The sequence below is a fragment of the Hyperolius riggenbachi genome, chromosome 5 (genome assembly GCF_040937935.1).
Source record: "Hyperolius riggenbachi isolate aHypRig1 chromosome 5, aHypRig1.pri, whole genome shotgun sequence".
In the NCBI taxonomy this organism is placed as follows: domain Eukaryota; kingdom Metazoa; phylum Chordata; class Amphibia; order Anura; family Hyperoliidae; genus Hyperolius; species Hyperolius riggenbachi.
Window position 1 is genome coordinate 154,618,194 of NC_090650.1, and position 22,001 is coordinate 154,640,194.

A 22,001-nucleotide genomic window follows, 5' to 3' on the forward strand; every position below is an offset into this window, starting at 1 on the left:
ATGGACAGATTCAGAGCAGCAGAGGCAGTATAAGTAACAGTAAATATAACACACGTTTACATGTAAAGGGATGTCTGGATGCCTTCTATTGTTATCAACTTGTAACAACACAGAGACATTCCAAGCTGCTTCACCACTCTGCTGTTATCTAACAGCCTTTGATGAACTGAAGCCGTAGTACTTCGGTAACTTAACGAACCTCTACCACACATGGGAAAATATTGATGAATTAGCACAGTGAAGTATAAAATACCGAATGCGGTATTTTAACCACCCTGGCGTTCTATTAAGATCGCCAGGGCGGCTGCGGGAGGGTTTTTTTTAAATTAAAAAATAACTATTTCATGCAGCCAACTGAAAGTTGGCTGCATGAAAGCCCACTAGATGTCGCTCCGGAGGCGTTCTTCTGATCGCCTCCGGCGGCCAAAAGTAACACGGAAGGCCGCAATGAGCGGCCTTCCGTGTTTTGCTTACTTCGTCGCCATGGCGACGAGCGGAGTGACGTCATGGACGTCAGCCGACGTCCTGACGTCAGCCGCCTCCGATCCAGCCCTTAGCGCTGGCCGGAACTGTTTGTTCCGGCTGCGCAGGGCTCAGGCGGCTGGGGGGACCCTCTTTCGCCGCTGCTCGCGGCGGATCGCCGCAGAGCGGCGGCGATCAGGCAGCACACGCGGCTAGCAAAGTGCCGGCTGCGTGTGCTGCTTTTTATTTCGTAAACATCGGCCCAGCAGGGCCTGAGCGGCAGCCATCGGCGGGGATGGACGAGCTGAGCTCGTCCATACCGCTAAGATGGTTAAAGACTGGGATTTTGTTATCGAACACCCTTTGATGAATTGAAGCCTATGTGTGGCGGAAAACTAACACTGCACATCACTCTGTACACACCATCCCCACTTTCAAATATGGTGGTGGCAGCATCATGCTCTGGGGGTGCTTCTCTTTAGCAGGGACAGGGAAGCTGTTCAGAGTTGATGGGAAGATGGATGGAGCCAAATATAGGGCAATCTTGGAAGAAAACCTCTTGGAGTCTGCAAAAGACTTGAGACTGGAGCGGAGGTTCACCTTTCAGCAGGACAACGGCCCTAAACATAAAGCAAGGGCAACAATGGAATGGTTTACAACAAAACATATCCATGTGTTAGAATGGCCTAGTCAAAGTCCAGATCTAAATCCAATCGAGAATCTGGGGCAAGATCTGAAAACTGCTGTTCACAAATGCTGTCCATCTAATCTGACTGAGCTGGAGCTGTTTTGCAAAGAAGAATGGGCAAGGATTTCAGTCTCTAGATGTGCAAAGCTGGTAGAGACATACCCTAAAAAACTGGCAGCTGTAATTGCAGCAAAAGGTGGTTCTACACAGTATTGACTCAGGGGGCTGAATAATTACGCACACCCCACTTTGCAGTTATTTGTAAAAATGTTTGGAATCATGTATGAGTTTCGTTCCACTTCTTATGTGTACACCACTTTGTATTGGTCTTTCACGTGGAATGCCAATAAAATTGATTCAGGTTTGTGGCAGTAATATGACAAAATGTAGAAAACTTCAAGGGGGCCGAATACTTTTGCAAGCCACTGTATAGACAAGTTATTTGTCATAGTTAGTTTTTCATTTCGGATACACTTTAAATGAGTGTTCTACTTACATAACATATGTATTGTACTGCCCATGTGTTGATTTCAGTGAATTTTATATAGTAAATAAAGAGTAATCTGTTCCTGGTATTTTTTACTTCTTCTGACTGAAGCCAATCCTGATGTCATTTCCTCCATTACTTTTTTTCCTCTTAGAAACTGCACTGTCATGATCTATGTTGTACCCACATGTGTTTACAAAGAAGCTCCTCCCTTCTCAGGCTTGTGTCACACTGAACTGCCCTCAGCCAATCAATGAGGAACAGGAATGTGGGAGGGGAGATGACCAGCTTCCTTCTTGTCGGCAAAGTACCAAATAGAGCCAGACAAACTGAGATAAGATTTATTACAATAGAAACATTTATGATTAGATTGGAATGCTTGCAATGCTGGGTTAGGTTGCAGGCTGCATAATAAACACAGAGCAGTGGGTAAATGGAATTGTATTTTGTTGCTGAAAATCCCACTTTCAAGGGAACCTTGACAGAGGGATATGGATGACTCCTTTTAACCAATACCAGTTGCTAGTCAGTCCTGCTGCACTCTTTGGCAGCAGTAGTGGCTGAATCACACACCTGAAACAAGCATGCAGCTAATTCAGTCTGACTTCAGTCAAGAGCACCTAATCTGCATGCTTGTTGAGGGGCCTGTGGCTAAAAGTATTAGAGGCACAGGATCAGCAGGAGAGTCAGGCAACTAGTATTATTTTACAAGGAAAAATCCATAGCCTTGTCAGTTTAGGTTCCCTTGAACAACATTATATACTTACAGCCTTTGTTTTGATATTTTACAAATGTATCAAGATCTAATAAATGGCATACATACCAATGGGTACAGGGCTTGGAGGTCGGCTAGGCTGTGTAAATTCTTCTCTTAATATCTCCTCAGGAAGGTCTTGTACTGCCTCTGCTACTTGCTTTTGTTCCTGATCTTTTGAAAAATTATCCAGTAAGACTGTAAATGCATTCTGGATAGTGGCCTGAGCTGTATCAGCTTTAGCCTTGGGTAAAGGCAGTGAAGGATAACTCATCTGTTCAGGTTCTGGTATTGCTGCTGGAAGGGAAGGCTCCTCCTTTGGCTCTGGTGGTTTATCAGCTGATGCCAGAATGCCAGCTGGAAGATTTAGATTATTCAGTTGTTGCTCAGTCTCAGAATTCACCTTGACGTTCATAACTTGGGCTAACTGTGCCATGCTGACACAACTTGTCTGAGATTGCAATAAGTTAAATAAAATGGCCATGGAGTTCTCATTCAGCTGCTGTCCAGAACTTGGGAGACCTTGAGAAAAATAAATAGTCAAATGTTATACAACAGTTAGTGCAATATATCTTCACTTGAGATGTGCAATTGACTGAATATTCAGATTTTATTGCCAAATGTTTTATCTAAATTTAATCAAAAGAGAAAAAAAGAGGAATTTCCCCAAAAGACAGCACCAGACTAATATTATTAGTCAAAATATATAAATCTTTATTATTTTTTCAAAAAGCCATCAAATAGTAAAAACACCTAAAAAAGGTCACTACATGTGACCTGCGGGGTCTCTCGATCCCAAAAGATTTGGTTATAATAATAAGGTAACATCTGGCAACTGAACAATGAAAAAATATGAGCGTAATCACCTCTTAGAAATAAGCTATAAAAATGAAAATATGAAGTACCATAACATTGGGAATAAAATGCAGAGATATCTTTCAAAAAGGTATAATACACAATTCATCAAGTGTTAATAAAGTGTGTCACAACAAGGATAATGATAATATGTACAAACCATGAGGGTAATGAAGGTTACCCATAAGGAAAAAAGTGACCTGTGCAATCCCTGCGAAAGGGAAGGAAAGATAGTGGATGATGGAAAGAGTGGGGTGAAACTTACGCAGGAGGTAGAAGAGATGTGGGTGGTCCAATTGCCAGGGGGGAAGGAGAGGCGCCCGGAAACAGCCTTAGTGCACCACGCGGGCTCGACCCGCGTTAAAAGCAAAAGATGCTTACCTAATCCGGCCCCTGGAAATGGTGGCTTGATCTGAGATGTTGATTGCCCCCCTTGTGGTGTACTGTTTCTACTGTCATCCATTCCAACAGATAGATCTTTTCTTGGCACTTTAGGGGCTGTTGCATCATCAACCATTCCCATTTGCTTCTGCCTTCTGCGCTTCTTACTCCATAACTCATGACAGTCTTGCCAAAGAGGAAGGCTAGGAGAAATGGATACAAACTAACATTAGAAAAGCATCTGCAGATATCACACAGACCTTTTCTATTTTCTGTTCTATATTAGCACATTACTACGGACTGTGACATCCCTAAGACAGATTTACAATCCTAACTGATCAGTAAGCTCTGCAGCAGGAAGCAACAGTAAGGGTGTCCATACATTGCAAGATTTTGCAGGCCGATCAATAACCATCAAATCAGAGAAGAATCTGTGCTGCAACATAGCCACCTGATCAAACTATTAAATGATTTTAGGCCAAAATTGGTTAAAAGGATCAATGAGGCAAGACAGAAAATCTCTGTCGCCGACAACCGCCGGACCATATGCTTGTGGGGTGTACGGAAAGCTGCAGGAGGAAGAGAGGACTGCGTGTGGTGCTGCAGGACCAGAGTGAGAGGAAAAGGAGCACGGTGGCAGGATCAAGCCAGAGTGATTAGAGTAGTAGTGTAGCTTAGTTGGTTTAGTTGGCTTAATTTACATCCTAATTCCAAAAAACATTACTGCTGCAACTAATAAAGGTCAAAGCATCATCCAACCAAGAATAAACAAATGTCATTTTTATTAGTTTTAAAGCAAAGAAATGGCTTAGAACCACTTTCAAGTTTACAATGTAGTGGCTCTGCCTCTGACACAGGAGACCAGGGTTCAAATCTCAGCTCTTCCTATTAAGTAAGCCAGCGCCTATTCAGTAAGGGTTTGTTCACACTAAGGGCGTATTACGATCCACTCAAAGCGCTGCCTGTACCATTTTTGGGGCGAGTTGCCTCAATGGAAGGTATAGGGAAATCGGAAAACACTTGAAAAAGTGCTTTGTATAGCAATTTCCCCAGTGTTTTTAAGAATAAATAAGTTGTATTTATTCTTTTCCGGGCCAAGGAGTTCACTTTCTTGACTTACGCCAGGAAGTGAAAAAACAAATCGCACTGCAAAAGTGCTTAAAAAGGCGCTTTACAAAAACCACCGCACAGGTAAGCACCGGGAGGTGCTAAAAATAATCATGCGGAAAATCGCAAAATGCTGGCGTCCGCGAATTTAGATGTGAACAAGGCCTAAGAGACCTTGGGCAAGACTCCTTAACACTGCTAATGCCCACAGAGCGCGTCCTAGTGGCTGAAGCCCTAGTGCTTTGAGTCAGGTCTTTTGACACAGACACAGAGATACACAGTTCAGACACTCTCGTCTCGTATTGAACTGAAGAAGCAGGCAGGTCCAATGAAACACACTTTTTATTGGTGTGTAACAATAAAAATCTTAAACTCTTATCACGAGGTAAGGCTGTTCCTACTATTTACCTCCACTCATTACACATTGTATCACAATTGGGCACCTCCTCCCACCTTGCATTGTCTCCTCCCCGTCCCAGGGGTTACCTCTGCAACTACATCCAGTGGTTCTTGGTCTTTCTTTTTTCTGGAGCGCGACCCACGTTGATCAACCATAACTGACTGGTGACGGTCCTTCTTTACATGTCCGAAATTGTTGTTGCCCATAGCAAGCCACATTTGTGAGTAGTTTGTTGTTTCTTTACATTTCCCATTTCTCAGAAATACTACACTATTGGTGCTCCTGGTGCTCTTTTTGTCTCCTTTTCTTAACGGTACCTGTGTTTTCAAACCTGAAATTCATCTACAGAACCTCCCAGGGTCTCCGATTTTTATGGTTCTCCTTAACTTCCTGTTCCTGAAATAAGCTACTTTTGCTACATGTACACTACTCTGCATGGCATATGATTGCTATTGATTAAATTACTCCTTATAGTCCAGGTAAAACTATTTGTATTGTGTGCAATATACACAGACACTGAGCAGTAAACTGATACTGTGTTAATTAATATGAACCATGTGCCTGTCATTTTGGCTAAAAAAAATAAATATAGCAATCTCCATATTAATCTCACTACAAGTTTCTGTATCCATACCAATTAAATCATGTGTGCAAATTTAATGCAGGGGCACGAAGGGGAAAAAAAAAAAAAAAGCATTGTAATCCACCTTAATAAATAAAATGTATTTGAATTGCATGCATAAAAAAAAAGCAAACGTCTTACTCAGGTGGAGCCATTTTTGACGGATCCACATCCCGGAGAAATTCACATTGTAGAGCTTGTTCAGCAGTACAGCGCTTGCTAGGGTCCAGCGCAAGCATGTGATCAAACAGGTCCAGTGCCACAGTGGGTACGCTACGAAAAGGAATACCGTAAATCTGAATCAATTTTATTTGGCCAAGTAAGCTTGCACTTACAGGTATTTGACTTAGCAGTTGCTTAATGGACACAGACAATATGATACATTATACATATTACAAGTTAAGGACATTATAGGAGTTAAAGTGGTAGCAAACAGGGCGAGAAGCATTCATTTTCGGTTCTGTGCTGTAATGTTTTTAAGTTCTAGCAGTTCTACAGTAAGCATAGCTACTGCTAAAAGCGGAATATAACCCTGCATTTCAACTTAGCTCTAAAACATTATTTACAGCATATTATATGCAACCAGCATTTTTTTTTACTAGACCAGCATTGGAAGGGTTACACACAGAGCTTTAAAGAGAGTCTGAAACGAGAATAAATCTCGCTTCAGACCTCATAGATAGCAGGGGCATGTGTGCCCCTGCTAAAACGCAGCTATCCCGCGGCTTAACGGGGGTCCCTTCACCCCCAAATCCCCTCGGGGGAGCGCTTCCTGGTTGGGGCAGGGCTAACCGCCGCAGCCCTGCCCCACGCGTGTCTGTCAGCGCGTATCTCCGCCTCTCCCCCGCCCCTCTCAGTCTTCCTTCACTGAGAGGGGAGGGGGAGAGGCGGCGATGCGCCGCTGATAGACGCGACTGGAGGCAGGGCTGCAGCCGTTAGCCCTGCCTCCACGAACGACCAACTCTACGACCAACTATTGCGGGGGTGGGTTTGGGGGTGAAGGGACCCCCGTTTAGCGGCGGTTTAGCAGGGGCACACATGCCCCTGCTAACTATGAGCTCTGAAGCGAGATTTATTCTCGCTTCAGAGTCTCTTTAACGTTCCGTGGATAGAAATGCAGACTCATCCGAAGTTTAGATAGATACATTTAAGTAAACACAATGTAACAAGTGGTGAATGTTACACACTCTGGCTGTCCTCCAGCTCCTGCAGTCAGAGAGTGTGTGTCACATTCCACACTTGTTACATTGTGTTTACTTAAATGTATCTATATAAACTTCGGATGCATCTGCATTTCTATCCACGGAACTTTAAAGCTCTGTGTGTAACCCTTCCAATGCTGGTCTAGTAAAAAAAATAAATGCTGGTTGCATATATTATGCTATAAATAATGTTTTAGAGCAAAGTTAAAATGCAGGGTTATATTCCGCTTTAAAGCGGTATAAAACCCTGACATAATATTCAATAAAAACATGTTTTCCTACTTTTTATATGCCATACGGTTAGCATATTTGCTTTTGTGCATAAGTGTTATTATTCATTATAATTAGAAATTTTACGTTTCTAAAGTACACTTATTTTACTCTGAGAGCTGACTTTTTATTTATAACTGCTTTATTCATCCTCTAATGCTGGGCATACATGGTGAGATTTATGCGCCGGATCGAGCCGCTGGCTCGTCCCCGCCGCATCCCCGCTGGCGCCTGGATCGATTCTCGCTCGTCCCCACGGGCACTCCTTATCTTCCGCTCGGTTTCTTCACATTGTCCGCCCGCGGGTATCGAGCAGGGAATCGAGCGCCTCGCTGATCGAACCTGTCAGAAATTATCAATCGAGCCATCAGCGGCTCGATTTATAAGAAGAATCTCACAGTGTATGCCCAGCATTACTTAATCAGAAAGCATTTATGCTTATCTGACTTTGTTCAGGGGACCCAGTAGTGTGAGAGAAGGCTTTGTTTACATTTCTCACTTGATACAATTAAACACAAGATAACATTATGTTAAGTTTGGAAGTGGCCAGCCCTGCTGGCAGGGAAGCTTCTAAAGCCTGTGTTAACCCTTTGAATGCAGTTCTAGTAAAAAAAAATGCTGGTTGTATATAATATGCTGTAAATAATCTATATTGAGCTAAGTAAAAATGCTGGGTTTCATTCCGCTTTAAGGGTATAAGCTATTCCAGTGCCTGGAAGCTTTTGTTAAAGGACAAATGAAGCGAGAGGGATATGGAGGCTGCCATATTTATTTCCTTTTAAGCAATACCAGTTGCCTGGTTATCCTGCTGATCCTCTACCTCATACTTTTAGCCACAGATCCTGAACAAGCATACAAACTTAAAGCGTTTGACATTTTTGGATCTGACCAGATCAGCTGCATGCTTGTTTCAAGTGTGTGATTCAGACACTACTGCATTCAAATAGATCAGCAGGGAAGCCAGGCAACTGATATTGTTTAAAAGGAACTAAATATGGCAGCCTCCATATTCTTCTAACTATAGTTATCCTTTAAAGGATACCCAAGGTGACATGATGAGATACATAGGTATGTACAGTGCCTAGCACACAAATAACTATGCTGTGTTCCTTTTTTTCTTTCTCAGCCTGATAGAGTTAAATATCAGGTATGTAAGTGGCAGACTCAGTCCTGACAGGAAGTGACTACAGTTTGACCCTCACTGATAAGAAATTCCAACTATAAAACACTTTCCTAGCAAAGAATGGCTTCTGAGAGCAGGAAAGAGATAAAAAAGGCTCAATAGGAAGTACTTCCTGTGTGGTGGCTTGGTTTCCTATTGGTGGAAGCTAACAGAGGCGGGGAGCGGCAGGGGGAGCCTGGAATCCAGGCAGAGATGCTACGAGGCAGACTGACAGCCTCACATAAATAAAGCCATCTAGCAACAAGCAGATCGTCGCTAGCCTGGAGATGTTTTGATGGAGTGCAGCGCAGGGGGGGCTGGCAGCGGCGGTACAATGACCCAGAGGCATGTCATTGTGCACACGACATACCTCTGGGTCCTATTAGGACTATCATATGTCACCTCGGGTTCTCTTTAAGCTAATATTGCAAAATCCAGGTTGAGACTCAGCTTGTAATATTCTTTGCATCGGATTGTACACCCCTGTGGGATCCGGGTGTATGCTGGTTGACTCCCTGGTGCTATGATTGTCAGTGGTTGGAGCTCTGGGGCAATCCTTTTTTGTGGTGAGAGAGGTCAGAGGCAATCTTGGTCACTCTCCATTTGCACCTATAAGCATAAAGATCCTGCAGGGAAGATGAGCTGCAGCCAATTATTCTCCTAAAGCAGGGATCCCCAAATGTTTTGGGTCGAGGGCCGGGTCAACATACTTCAGACTGCTGGGGGGCCGGAGTATACATAAAATGATGTCTTTGCGGGCCAGACAGTGAAGCATACCCAGGTGACAACCTGAATTCCAGTTGGACAGCAGTGTCACCTGATGTGGAATTTGATTGGAAACCAGCGAATGACTGCTTTCTGGCTGCCACGTGGATGGGTGGTGCCAGCACTGCTATTCTACATGTGGACCACCAATATTTAAAGATGTAGCTGACTGCATCTATAGGTAATACATTTTGTGTGTGGGGGCCGGTAAAAAAGCCTCAGGGGGCCACATTCGGCCCGCGGGCCTTAGTTTGAGGACCACTGTCCTAAAGTGTTATTTCCATGGCCTTAGGGTTGTTAATTTCCAAGTTGTTGCTGCTGCACCAGGAAGAAAGCTTTCCCACTACATGCCTATATTCAGACTTATCCCCATTTTGTATGAGACCGACTACCATTGTGTTATCTGCAAATTTCAGAACCTTCACAGATGGACCTGTGGAGATGCAGTCATTGGGGTACAATAAATAAAACAGTGGGGAGAACACACAGCCCTGGATGGCTCCAGTGTTGACTGTCAAAGAGCCTGAAATGTGTTTCCTCAGTCTAACTTGCTCACTCCTGTCAGTCAAGAAGTTGGTTATCCATTAATAGAAGGCCTCATTCACACTATATGCGTTGCCGTGTACATTTCAGAAGTGCATACATAACACTGTCTGACATTGACACTTCATGCTCTGCACAGCAATGCACTGCAATATGGCACTGTTCCAAACATTTTTGGCCCATTCACAGCAGTGAATAGAATCAGCAGTGCATTGCACGGCAAAGCAGATAGCGTGCAACCACGTTGCATTCCAAACACACCGCTATCTGTGTTTGCTATTGTGAATTAGGCCAAATTGACAATTCTGAAATAGATTTTCTATATGTGTATTATAATTTAACCTTAATTATGATAGATTGTCGACTCAACATTTCAATATTAACACCCTTTTGTAAATAATATATACTGTAAAAAAAAAAAAAAATACAACTTACAAAGCAAATTCCTCTCTGATTTTTCTGCGATATTGCTTCTTTGGTTTCATGGTGTTGAAATATGGTAACTTTATCACATCAGGCCAAACAGCAGGACAAGGACTTCCACACATGCGGCTTATGAAATGAAGCAGGGAAAATAGACAGGATAAATGCATAAGCAATTGACTGACATTAAAGTAAGTCTGTCCCACACACCAATTCTGAAGGCATCCATTTTGTTATGTAAGTACTACAGTGGCTCCAGTGTTGACTGTCAAAGAACCTGAAATGTGTTTCCCCAGCCTAACCTGCTCACTCCTGTCAGTCAAGACATGTATCTATCTATGTATGTTTGCTCTTTTCTTTCCCTCCTGAGCTATATGTACTGTGCCAAAAACAATTCCGGGCATGACCCAGTCATGCTTGGCGAAATAAACGATTCTGATTCTGACATACAATCTTGGTGCTAGAATAAAATAAAATAAAAACCTGGGTAATGTATAACGCAACCAATGCACCACATGCTTCTGATGTTTACTAGTGAACTAGTAGTTGTGGTCTGCTTCTTTTTTCCCCCCCACAGCTGTATTTGAATGAAGATCAGCATGCAAAAAAAAGCATAGAAATAAGACCTAAGGTCAAACACATTAATGTCATATACATACAAGTTACCATTGCCCTTGCCTGGACTAGGTAGGTGTACCGTTGTGTGATTGGATTGTGGCCGGCCACTGAATGGATTAAAGTTGTATTTAACCACTACTGGACCACCAGTAGTATAAAAACGTCCAGTTATCCCAGTTAACGGACGTTGAAAGAAAAAAAACAAAAAGACTTAAAATCGATTTTTTGAAAAACTATAAGGTCTTTTTGAAAAAAAAAAAAAAAAAGTCCCTTGTTCTCATTGTTCTACTTAACATATCCTAAAAATTTGGTGTTTATATCATGTAAGAGGGCTTTGCTATTAACCGCTAAAGTTGGCAGTTTTTAAATCACAAATACTTTTATCATTTGAGATTTTAAAATCGATTTTCTCAAAAACTATAAGGTCTTTTTGAAAACAATTTTTGCCCCTTGTTCTCACTGTTCTACTTAACATATGAAAATTTGGTGTTTATATCATATAAGGGGGCTTTGCTATCAACCGCTAAAATCAGCGGTTTTTAATCAGGAATACTTTTATCATTTCAGATTTTAAAATTGATTTTCTCAAACACTATTAGGTCTTTTTGAAAACATTTTTTTTAAGTTGTAGCCACTGATCACCTTTATAATCCATACACTTTTGGTGATTGTAGCATGTATGGATGCTTTGCTATTAATGTTAAAGTCAAATGCGTAATCGTGGTCTTGATCACGGATTCTACATGTAATCACAGCTAAAATCCAAGTCAAATTCGGCGCTCCGATTCAAAACCGGGTTACGATCATGGCATATCCATATTTCAATACTGCCATGACCGGATTTACTCGAATTCGTCATTGGGGGGCAGCGAGCGCCACTGCCCGCGCAAACTAATATGCACTTTAAAAGTGACAACCTGAGGTTTCTTTCAGCCTATCTGTCCCTTGCTGCAGCTCTAGCGTCCTGGGATTCCCTCCGCTGCAGATGCCGACCTTCCCAGGTCAGCATCTTCTGTGCCTGCATGAGCCCTTGGCCACGCTGCTTGCGATCGTGCTCACTCACGTGGCCTAGAGCGTTCTGTGCCTGGGGAATATGCTCCAGGCCACGTGAGCATGATCACGAGCGTCAGAGCCAAGTGCTCACAGCCAAACATTTGAAAGGATACCGACCTGACGAGGTTGGCATCTGCAATGAAGGCAGAACTGTGGGGAGGGACAGATATGTTGCCAGGGGTTAGAGGAAGCCCAAGGTAGATAAATCTTTTTTTCACCTCGCACCTGTTTAACCAGCCGGGCGGTATGGACGAGCTCAGCTCGTCCATCACCGCCGGAGGCTGCCGCTCAGGCCCTGCTGGGCCGATTTTCTTCAAATAAAGAGCAGCACACGCAGCCGGCACTTTGCCAGCCGCGTGTGCTGCCCGATCGCCGCCGCTCTGCGGCGATCCGCCGCGAGCAGCGGCGAAAGAGGGTCCCCCCAGCCGCCTGAGCCCAGCGTAGCCGGAACAAAAAGTTCCGGCCAGCGCTAAGGGCTGGATCGGAGGCGTCTGACGTCAGGACGTCGGCTGACGTCCATGACGTCACTCCGCTCGTCGCTATGGCGACGATCTAAGCAAAACAAGGAAGGCCGCTCATTGCGGCCTTCCTTGTTTATTCTGGGCGCCCTCCCGCAGCTGCCCTGGCGATCTTAATAGAACGCCAGGGTGGTTAAGGCAGGGTACACACTTGCAGGGCCGTTTTTCCCTGTGATTCTCGGGTCTCTGTCGGCTTTTGCATTCACGCTTTTGCGCTTAACGTGCATGTTTTTCCAGGAACGTTTCCACATTTCTGACGGCATGTACATTGTGCGAATGTGCACATCGTGCGGTGAAAAGCAGAAAGTTGTGCAATTTAACAATGTTGCGACACACGTTTCCTGCACGAGGCTATTGACTTCAATAGCTTGTAGAATCGTGTGCGTTTTGCCGTCCATGTGAAAATGCGCACAAACGCATCTAGTGTGTTCCTTAGCTAAAGGGAACCTTAACTTCCGCATGTTTTTAAATCACACAGCTTTCTGCTTTTTTCCACACGACACACAGTTTCGCATACAGTACATGCCACAGCAAACGCAGAAATGTGGAAACATTTTTGGAAAAACCTTTGCATTAAACACAAACGAAAATGTCAGCAAAGACCCGGGAATCGCAGGGGAAAACAGCCCTGCAAGTGTGTTCTCTGCCTTAAAGTGCATATGCGGGTGCACGTGCACATGTGAATGCATGTGTGTGTGCATTGTAGAATCGTGCACGTTTTGCTGTCCGTGGCAAAGCATGCACAAACGCGTCTAGTGTGTTCCCGGCCTAAAGGGAACCTTAACCTCTGCGTGTTTTTACATTGCACAGCTTTCTGCTTTTTTTCTGCATGATGCACACATTTGCATAAAGTACATGACGCTGCAAATGTTCACGGAAAAACGGTTGCATTAAACATTAATGACGGAGTCCCGGGAATCGCAGGGGCAAACGGTCCTTCAAGTGTGTTCCCTGCCTTAAAGCAATGCAAATCGGGAATGTAGATAGTTCCCTGTTGGTGCGATCTGGCAATCCTCCTTAGGCAGCTCTCACTATCCACTAGAGAAAGTAAAAACATGCAAAAGAGAGACTGCTCTGAGTGACAAATAAATAAGAGCATCCACCCTGCCAAGGACAGGTCTCGCCTGTTCAGAAATGGCTGCTCGTAGGACACAGCCTCTGATAGTGTTTGTGCCTTTAGGGGCCAGGGACCAGGCTCACGATCCAGCTCCAGGCGGGGAATCCGGAGGGCCACCAGGGAGTCACATTCTCAGTTTGGACACTTCCAGGGAGGCTGTAGGCAGGCCAAACGTTAGAGCCTGGCGCACGCTCACCTTGCGAGACCAAACGGGAGTGAGCGGCGTCTATGCGATGTCAGTAGCGTACTGAGTAGTATTGTGCGGCTAGCAGATATAACCGCTGACTTGCCGCAAATAAAATAGAGAGTGGTGGGGTAGGAAGGTATAAAAGGGGGGCTTATTTATTAGTAAAAATAAACGCGTTTCTCAGAGAAAACGTTCTCTGTTTCATCAGGCTAATCAGCCTTATATCTGCTAGCCGCACAATACTACTCAGTACGCTACTGACATCGCATAGACGCCGCTCACTCCCGTTTGGTCTCGCAAGGTGAGCGTGCGCCAGGATCTAACGTTTGGCCTGCCTACAGCCTCCCTGGAAGTGTCCAAACTGAGACCGTGACTCCCTGGTGGCCCTCCGGATTCCCCGCCTGGAGCTGGATCGTGAGCCTGGTCCCTGGCCCCTAAAGGGACAAACGCTATCAGAGGCTGTGTCCTACGAGCAGCCATTTCTGAACAGGTGAGACCTGCCCTTGGCAGGGTGGATGCTCTTATTTGTCACTCAGAGCGCTCTCTCTTTTGCATGTTTTTACCCTGCCTTAAAGAGCACATGCGGGAGTGTACATGTGCTGAAGCAGGTGCGTGTGCACTGTAGAATCGTGCGCGTTTTGCTGTCCGTGGCAAAATGTGCACAAATGCATCTAGTGTGTTCCCTACCTAAAGGGAACCTTAGCTAAACATTAAAAAGAGTTTCAGTTACCTGGGGCTTCTACCAGCCCCCTGCAGCTGCCTTGTACCTGCAACGTCCTGGAACGATCCTCTAGTCCCTGTAGTGGCTTAGTTTCAATTCTGGCGACAAAGCCACTCGCTGGAGTAGGAGAAAATATTGTACTGCACATGCGCAGGACGCTCCCGGGGGATGAACCCATTCTAGTTTTCAGAATGGTAACATTAATGACATGTATCAAATGTTCTGTCACTCGAGGGCCTTTGAAAAGAAACAATTACATTGTTACATTTGGTGAAAAAAGGGACTTTAGCGCTACTGGTAGTTTACAGTCTGTCATGTGCCCAAAAACCTAACTAATTATGTACCGTATTTTTCGGACTATAAGCAGCTGTTGGCCCAACAGCGCATTATTTTTGACAACAAATGGATCAGTTGCAGGGAGCATTCTCTTGACCTGACGCTGGAACACTGGTGATTCAGAGGAAACCAACAAGGGTGATGACGAGGTGCTTTCCGAGGTCTGGAGCCCTCTTCCAGCCTGACATGCAGAGGGATTTGAAGTAGAATGGGACTGAGCAGGTTGGATAGGGACAGGACGACTAGAAAAACAAGAGGAGGGGCCTGTTGCTGCTGCTTTTCCTCCACCCATCTTATTGTAATTCTTTACATATTCGAACTCCCGTCTGTGGTGGTTGCACAGATGGCTTATCAGCCCTTAAGTGCCAAACCCGCTGCCCAATTTGCCTCTGCTCACCGATTTACGGCACACAGAACAGACTGTCCTGGATTCATCCTCTTCCAGAACAGTAAAATAATTCCATGATGGGGACGTGAGTGCACGTGGAGCAGTGGTGCGACCTGTTCTAGCACGTCGATGCTCAGCATTGGACTGGTGGGTACTGACAGACGGGAAAGCATTTGCAGGCTGCTGGTCAACCGTCTGCTCTGTTTCTCCATGCTGCTCACGCCTGTTAGTGCCTAACCCACCAGATGGTGACCATGTTGGATCAGCCACCTCATCATCCAAAACATCATCCAGTTCAACCAAAGCTCTTGAACCCATAAGTGACTCTTCTGGACCCTCCACCTGGCCACAAAACACCTCTGTAGTTGACTGGTGGTGATGTTGATTGGTGGTGACACAAGCTCCCAGTTGTGATGAATTACTGGATGAAGAAAACACAAGGGCCATTTCTGTCACCACAGAACCCACCACTTCTTGGGAGCTTGGTCCCAAGGTCTCCTCCAATGCCTCATCCCAATCCTTCTGCACATCTCTCTCATAGACATAGGTGTGCTTTAATTCTGGAGGAGAGTACTGGGAGGAAGCAACCTTGTCAAGATAAGCAGCTGCGGTCAGGTTTTGGTCATGAGGAACCTGGCCACTACTAGTGCTGCTGCAACTAGCTTCAAGTTCCTCAGACTGGGTAGAGGGTTCCTGATTGAAATAATCAACTATTTGCCTGCTGCTGTTATGAAAGTTGTATCATTGGGTTAGTGTCTTGCTGAATCTTTTGATACCAGTCTTGAGGGGCAAGGGGTACGCTACAACCAAGTTATTAAACTTCTCAGGAACTGGACCCTCTACCCTAATCAAGTCTGATGTCATAGGAATTGTCATAATCTGAGGAATATTCATCTGTTATCCACCTAAATATGACATTTATCGTTTATGAGTTAGTGTTTTACCATTTAAGCTAAAAATTCCCCTAGGAAGAGGTGGGCTGTTATTGGTGGGTAATTCAGAGGGGGCAGGCGTTGCCACACCCCAAACCAGCTTCATCAAAAGCACATTGCCAGCAGGTGGACCTCAGTCCTCCAAATCCCATCTTCACGGGAGCATGCCGATGCTAGCCAGAGGACCATGTGGTTAGCGGCCATCTTGTCTGAACTTTGTGCCTGAACTGAAACAAAGGAACTTTACGAGTTTTCCCAGAAAGGACATATTTCCACGAACGTAAGTATTTTCTCCCTTTTCATTTTTTTACTGCGCTACTAATGTCTCTATAATTGTTGATTTTAATGATTTTCTGTATATATTAATTATTTATATTGCATTTTTAATAAACAACGCTAACTTCATTTATTTGTTCAGCTACACCTATTATTCAGCAACACAAAACTGAACCCTGGCTTCTGAAGAGTCGCTACTATTGTTGATAGTTACAAAACGGTTAAACACACTCTATTTTATCTATTTGCAGGTCTAAAGTCAGCCAGTCAGTGGGCACCTCTGTCCCATGGTAACAGAGGTGGTGGCAGTTATACCCTGAAATAGTGTGTAATTTGTATTACCGTAACTAACAGGCTCCCTTCTAGTCGGTCTACTGCCAAAATCCCAGCGGTTTCTGCGCAACGATTGCGACCACAGATTGCATGGTCTGTGTGCTGAAACCAATTGGAAGGCACTGTGCCGTCCAGCCACTAGGGGGCTTGTGACATTGTGTACATATGGTATCATTTTAACCGTGAAAAGCGAGAGAATAAAATTTGGTTTGTTTGAGAGTTGAGGCCTAAGTCCTTCCAATTTTTTTTTGTGTGCCAAACTGAAAAAAACTGTAAGAAAAATACAGTTTTCACAGTTATGGTACAATTTTAGCAAAGCCACGTAAGTACAAATGATACAAAATATGTACCCGTATATACTCGCAAGCAAGCCGACCCGCATGTAAGCCGACCCCCCCACTTTTACCCCAAAAAACAGGAAAAAATTATTGACCCTCATGTAAGCCGGGGGTAGGAAACGCTGGCCGCGTGATCCCCCCAGTATGTCCCAGTATAGCTAGTATAGTGCCCAGTATAGGTAGGTAGTGCTCAGTATAGCAAGTAAAATGCCCCAGTATAGCTAGTATAGTGCTCAGTATAGCTAGCATAGTGCTCATTATAGCTAGTATAGTGCTCATTATAGCTAGTGAAGTGCCCCAGTTTAGCTAGTATAGTGCTCAGTATAGGTAGGTAGTGCTCAGTATAGCTAGTAAAATGCCCCAGTATAGCTAGTATAGTGCTCAGTATAGCTAGTATAGTGCTCAGTATAGCTAGTATAGTGCTCAGTATAGCTAGTGAAGTGCCCCAGTTTAGCTAGTATAGTGCTCAGTATAGTGCCCCATTATAGCTAGTATAGTGCCCCATGTATAGCTAGTATAGTGCCCCCAGTATAGCTAGTATAGTGCCCCCAGTATAGCTAGTATAGTGCCCCCAGTATAGCTAGTATAGTGCCCCATTATAGCTAGTATAGTGCCCCCAGTATAGCTAGTATAGTGCCCCATTATAGCTAGTATAGTGCCCCATATAGCTAGCATAGTGCCCCAGTATGGGTGGGTAGGTGCTGTCCCTCCCCGCTCCCCCTGCGGCCGCCGCTGCTGCTATTACCTCAGGCAGCGCCGCTTCCTCTATCCCCGTCCTCCTCCGGTAGTAACTCATTCACAGCAGCGCGCCTCTCGCTGCTGTGATGACGAGGAAACCATAGAGAGCGGCTTCCTGTAGCGCGATGCCGTTACTATGGGAACCGCTCTCTATGGTTTCCTGCGTCATCACAGCAGCGGGGGGCGCGCTGCTGTGAATGAGTTACCGGAGGAGGACGGGGATAAAGGCAGCGGCGCCGCCTAAGGTAATAGCAGCGGTGGCCGCGGGGGGAGCGGGGAGGGACAGCACCTATCCACCCACCCACCCACACGACTCGCAAGCAAGCCGACCCCCCAACTTTTGGCCCACTTTTGGGGGGTCAAAAATTCGGCTTGCTTGCGAGTATATACAGTATATTTGAGTAGGCCTGGGTCTCTAGTTTTCAGAATGGTGCCATTTATGGCTTTTCTTGACTGTTCAGATACTCCTATTACAACTATTGATTCACAAGCAGAGAATAATCATGTGCTTATATAAACTTTAATGTGGACCTGCAAAATCTTGTACAAAAACAGTAGTTCACAAACATTTAAAACATCCTAACACCACGATCTGGCACAAGAGCGGCTAATATCTCAAAATCCCACTGTCCCTGTGATGGTTAATACCGCATCAATCGCCCAGCCTCAGCCTATGCAAATTGATCGGTCACCCAATCACAATTGGACATCTGTGGGCCCTCCACCTGGCGCACACCACGAGGCCTCCGCATGCAAGCTGTACAGTGCACTGTAGCTAATGACCTGCTAGCTGGTGTAATCTTCTATCAATGTCCTTGATCTTTAAACGGGCAATATAGCAATTGTTTTGGCTAATTCTTCTGGGGAGAACCGTTCATGCTGTCATGACCAACAGCCCTCTCACTTGCCTTATATAAACCACCTTGCTAATGTCCTGCATAGCTGCAGTGCCCAGACCTTTGCATCACTTTATATGCTTGCACCATGCTGGCAGCTTGTCAATGAATTCTTCCGCCCGGCAGAGCTGCACATGTAACAGCTTAACTTAGAATGGAGGTTACTCACAACCTTCACGCAGCACTGCGCTCTTCTGAGGGAGTTTCGCTCAGCGCTCCTGTGGTTGTGGATGCCCGATGCGTACTACGCATCACCTCACGGCGTCATCTGCTCGGGCTGCTTTCACTATCCCCGCGAAGGTTCCTGGCGTGGCCCGGCGTCACGGGATAGTGAGCGCTCACGTGTGCCAGTCAGGCCCCGCTCACAATCCCGGGACGCCGGGCCATGCCAGGAACCTTCGCGGGGATAGTGAAAGCAGCCCGAGCAGATGACGCCGTGAGGTGATGCGTAGTACGCATCGGGCATCCGCAACCACAGGAGCCCTGAGCAGAGCTCGCTCAGAAGAGCGCAGTGCGGCGTGAAGGTTGTGAGTAACCTCCATTCTAAGTTAAGCTGTTACATGTGCAGCTCTGCCGGGCAGAAGAATTCATTGACAAGCTGCCAGCTTGGTGCAAGCATATAAAGTGATGCAAAGGTCTGGGCACTGCAGCTATGCAGGACATTAGCAAGGTGGTTTATATAAGGCAAGTGAGAGGGCTGTTGGTCATGACAGCATGAACGGTTCTCCCCAGAAGAATTAGCCAAAATAATTGCTATGTTGCCCGTTTAAAGATCAAGGGCATTGATAGAAGATTACACCAGCTAGCAGGTCGCTAGCTACAGTGCACTGTACAGCTTGCATGCGGAGGCCTCGTAGTGTGCGCCAGGTGGAAGGCCCACAGATGTCCAATTGTGATTAGGTGACCGATCAATCTGCATAGGCTGAGGCTGGGCGATTGATGCAGTATTAACTATCACAGGGACAGTGGGATTTTGAGATATTAGCAGCTCTTGTGCCAGGTCGTGGTTTTAGGATGTTTTAAATGTTTGTGAACTACTGTTTTTTGTACAAGATTTTGCAGGTCTACATTAAAATTTATATAAGCACATGATGATTCTCTGCTTGTGAATCAATAGTTGTAATACAAGTTAGGTACCAGAGTATCTCCTCTTTATGAGTTCTGCTAATTGTGAACATGTGGCCGCCAAAATGTATAGTGAGTAATTGTTCAGATACTCCATTCGCTTTTTTAAGAAAGAATGACTACTTCTTTTGGTGCAAAAAATGGTCTTAAAAAAATAAATTGGTGCTGCTTATGGGTAAGTGTGTATTGCGTGGCCAAAAAGCTATCTGATTATGTATATAAAGGTATCATTTTAATTGTGACAAGCAAAAGAATAGAATTTGGGGTGTTTGAGATCTGAGGCATATGACATTTGAATTTTTTTCAGCTGCAAACTGAATGAGAAGCAATAAAATTGTTATTTTCATATACTTTGTACTTAAATAAAACACTTGTAAAAAAAACCAAAAAGTGACAGAACTGAAAAGAGAATGCATAAATAGTTATTATTTAGTATTTATATAGCGCCGACATCTTCCGCAGCGATGTACAGAGTATATATAGTCTTGTCATTAACTGTCCCTCGGAGGAGCACACAATCTAGTCCTTAACATAGTCATATGTCTATATCATGTAGTGTATGTATTGTAGTCTAGGGCCAATTTTAGGGGGAAGCCAATTAACTTATCTGTATGTTTTTGGGATGTGGGAGGAAACTGGAGCACCCGGAGGAAACCCACACAGCCACGGGGAGAACATACAAACTCCTTGCAGATGTTGACCTGGCTGGGATACGAACCAGGGACCCAGCACTGCAAGGCGAGAGTGTTAACCACTACGCCACCATTAGTTTAAAGCCTCAGTTTTTTAAATATGTATGCCATGAGGGTGTATTACTCTTATTTTTTGCCAATAAGGGCTTGTAATCATTGATAGTGTGCAATGAGAAAACGAAAACCACAACATAGAAAAAATACACCTTTATTTCCAAATAATATATTGTCACTATACTTTGTACTAGGGACATAATTCAAACCTTTTGATAACCAGGACAAATAGGCAGACAAAATGTGTGGGTTTTATGTATGGTAGCATTGTCATTTTAAAACTATAGGGGATGGAATTGGAGAAACTGTATTTTTTAATTTTTTTCCTTGTTTTCCCTTTAAAATGCATAGAAAGTAAAGTAATTACTGAAAACAAATATCACCCCCAAAAAGCATAAGCTGTGGGGGGAAAAAACAAGGTATTGATCATTTTGTTGTGATAAGTATTGAAAAAGTTATTGGCCAATGAAAGGGAAGAGCATTGACAGGTGAAAATTGCTCTGGTCCGTTAGGGTAAAAACCCTAGGCGAGAAGTGGTTAAGCCTGCAGAGTGCTCCCAGTCATTCCCTGTGATAAGCATAGCTGTGGCTAGTTGCTGGTTGAACACTCACATTGTTGAATTACTGGATCTCGACCTTGGCTTGTATTTGACCATTCTTGTCTGCTGTTATTAACCCTTGCTTTGATTCCTGGATACTCTTGACCACTGCCTGGACCGACCTCTGCCTGTTACCTGGACACTCATTGCCTGCTGCCTGGACTGACTTCTGCTTGTTAACTGGATAACTCCTGCCTGCTGCCTGGGCCGACTATTGCTGGTTTACTGGACACGTTAGTAAAACCTGGACTGATCCTTGCATGTTGCTTGAATAACCTTGCATGAACTCTCTCACGTGTTGCATGGATCGTTCTTTGCCTGTTCCTGAATCATCTGTCATTACTGGCAATCAACGCTGAGGGCCTCATCCTCCTGAAATAAGGTACTAGTCCTGTGTGATACTTATGAACTATTGAACTGTGTTACTTGCCTCATTGGGGTCCTGGTGGGTTATTTTCCTCTCTACCTCAGTCTGTATGACTTGCACGTTAAGACCTGGGGGTAACCGTAGTCAGGAGACAAATAAAGTGTCCTGTTCACGCAGGTGCTTGCCTATAGGTGAAGACCGTGGGCCGGGCTCAGAGCCGTGGTCACCCCCATTCCTGGTCGTCTTCCTATTCAACTGAATCTTCCAGTTGAATATGAAAACCTAGTAGCTACCCCTTGCAACAGCGCGTAAAATGGACCTACGCAGGCCGAAGTTCAAAACTGTGTGAGCACGGAGAAAGCAAACCCTTGTTCATGGGTGCTTTCTTTCACTGCACAGGTGCAGCTCAAAACACGCACCAGTGCACTTAAGAATAGCTCTACCCTGAGGACAATGAGCAGTGCCAGGACACTTCTATAAAAAAAAAAAAAAAAAAAAAAAAAAAAAAAGGGGTACACTAGCCCACCATGGGCTTCATTTAATAGATTTTACCCAGATCCAGGGTACTTTAAGACTGGTGTCTACTTGTAGAG

The 22,001-nt window shown here is 44.7% G+C and overlaps 1 protein-coding gene across 1 annotated transcript in view; it reads right to left on the bottom strand.

The window, feature by feature from the left end:
- Positions 1-22,001, bottom strand: part of CDK13 (cyclin dependent kinase 13) — a 95,612-nt gene that overhangs the window by 11,929 nt on the left and 61,682 nt on the right. The window contains exons 10-13 of the mRNA XM_068236385.1: positions 10,134-10,250; positions 5,898-6,029; positions 3,628-3,830; positions 2,461-2,913 (exon numbers count right to left, since the gene is read on the bottom strand). Coding sequence (XP_068092486.1) covers positions 2,461-2,913; positions 3,628-3,830; positions 5,898-6,029; positions 10,134-10,250 — 905 coding nt within the window. The remainder of the gene's footprint in view (positions 1-2,460; positions 2,914-3,627; positions 3,831-5,897; positions 6,030-10,133; positions 10,251-22,001) is intronic.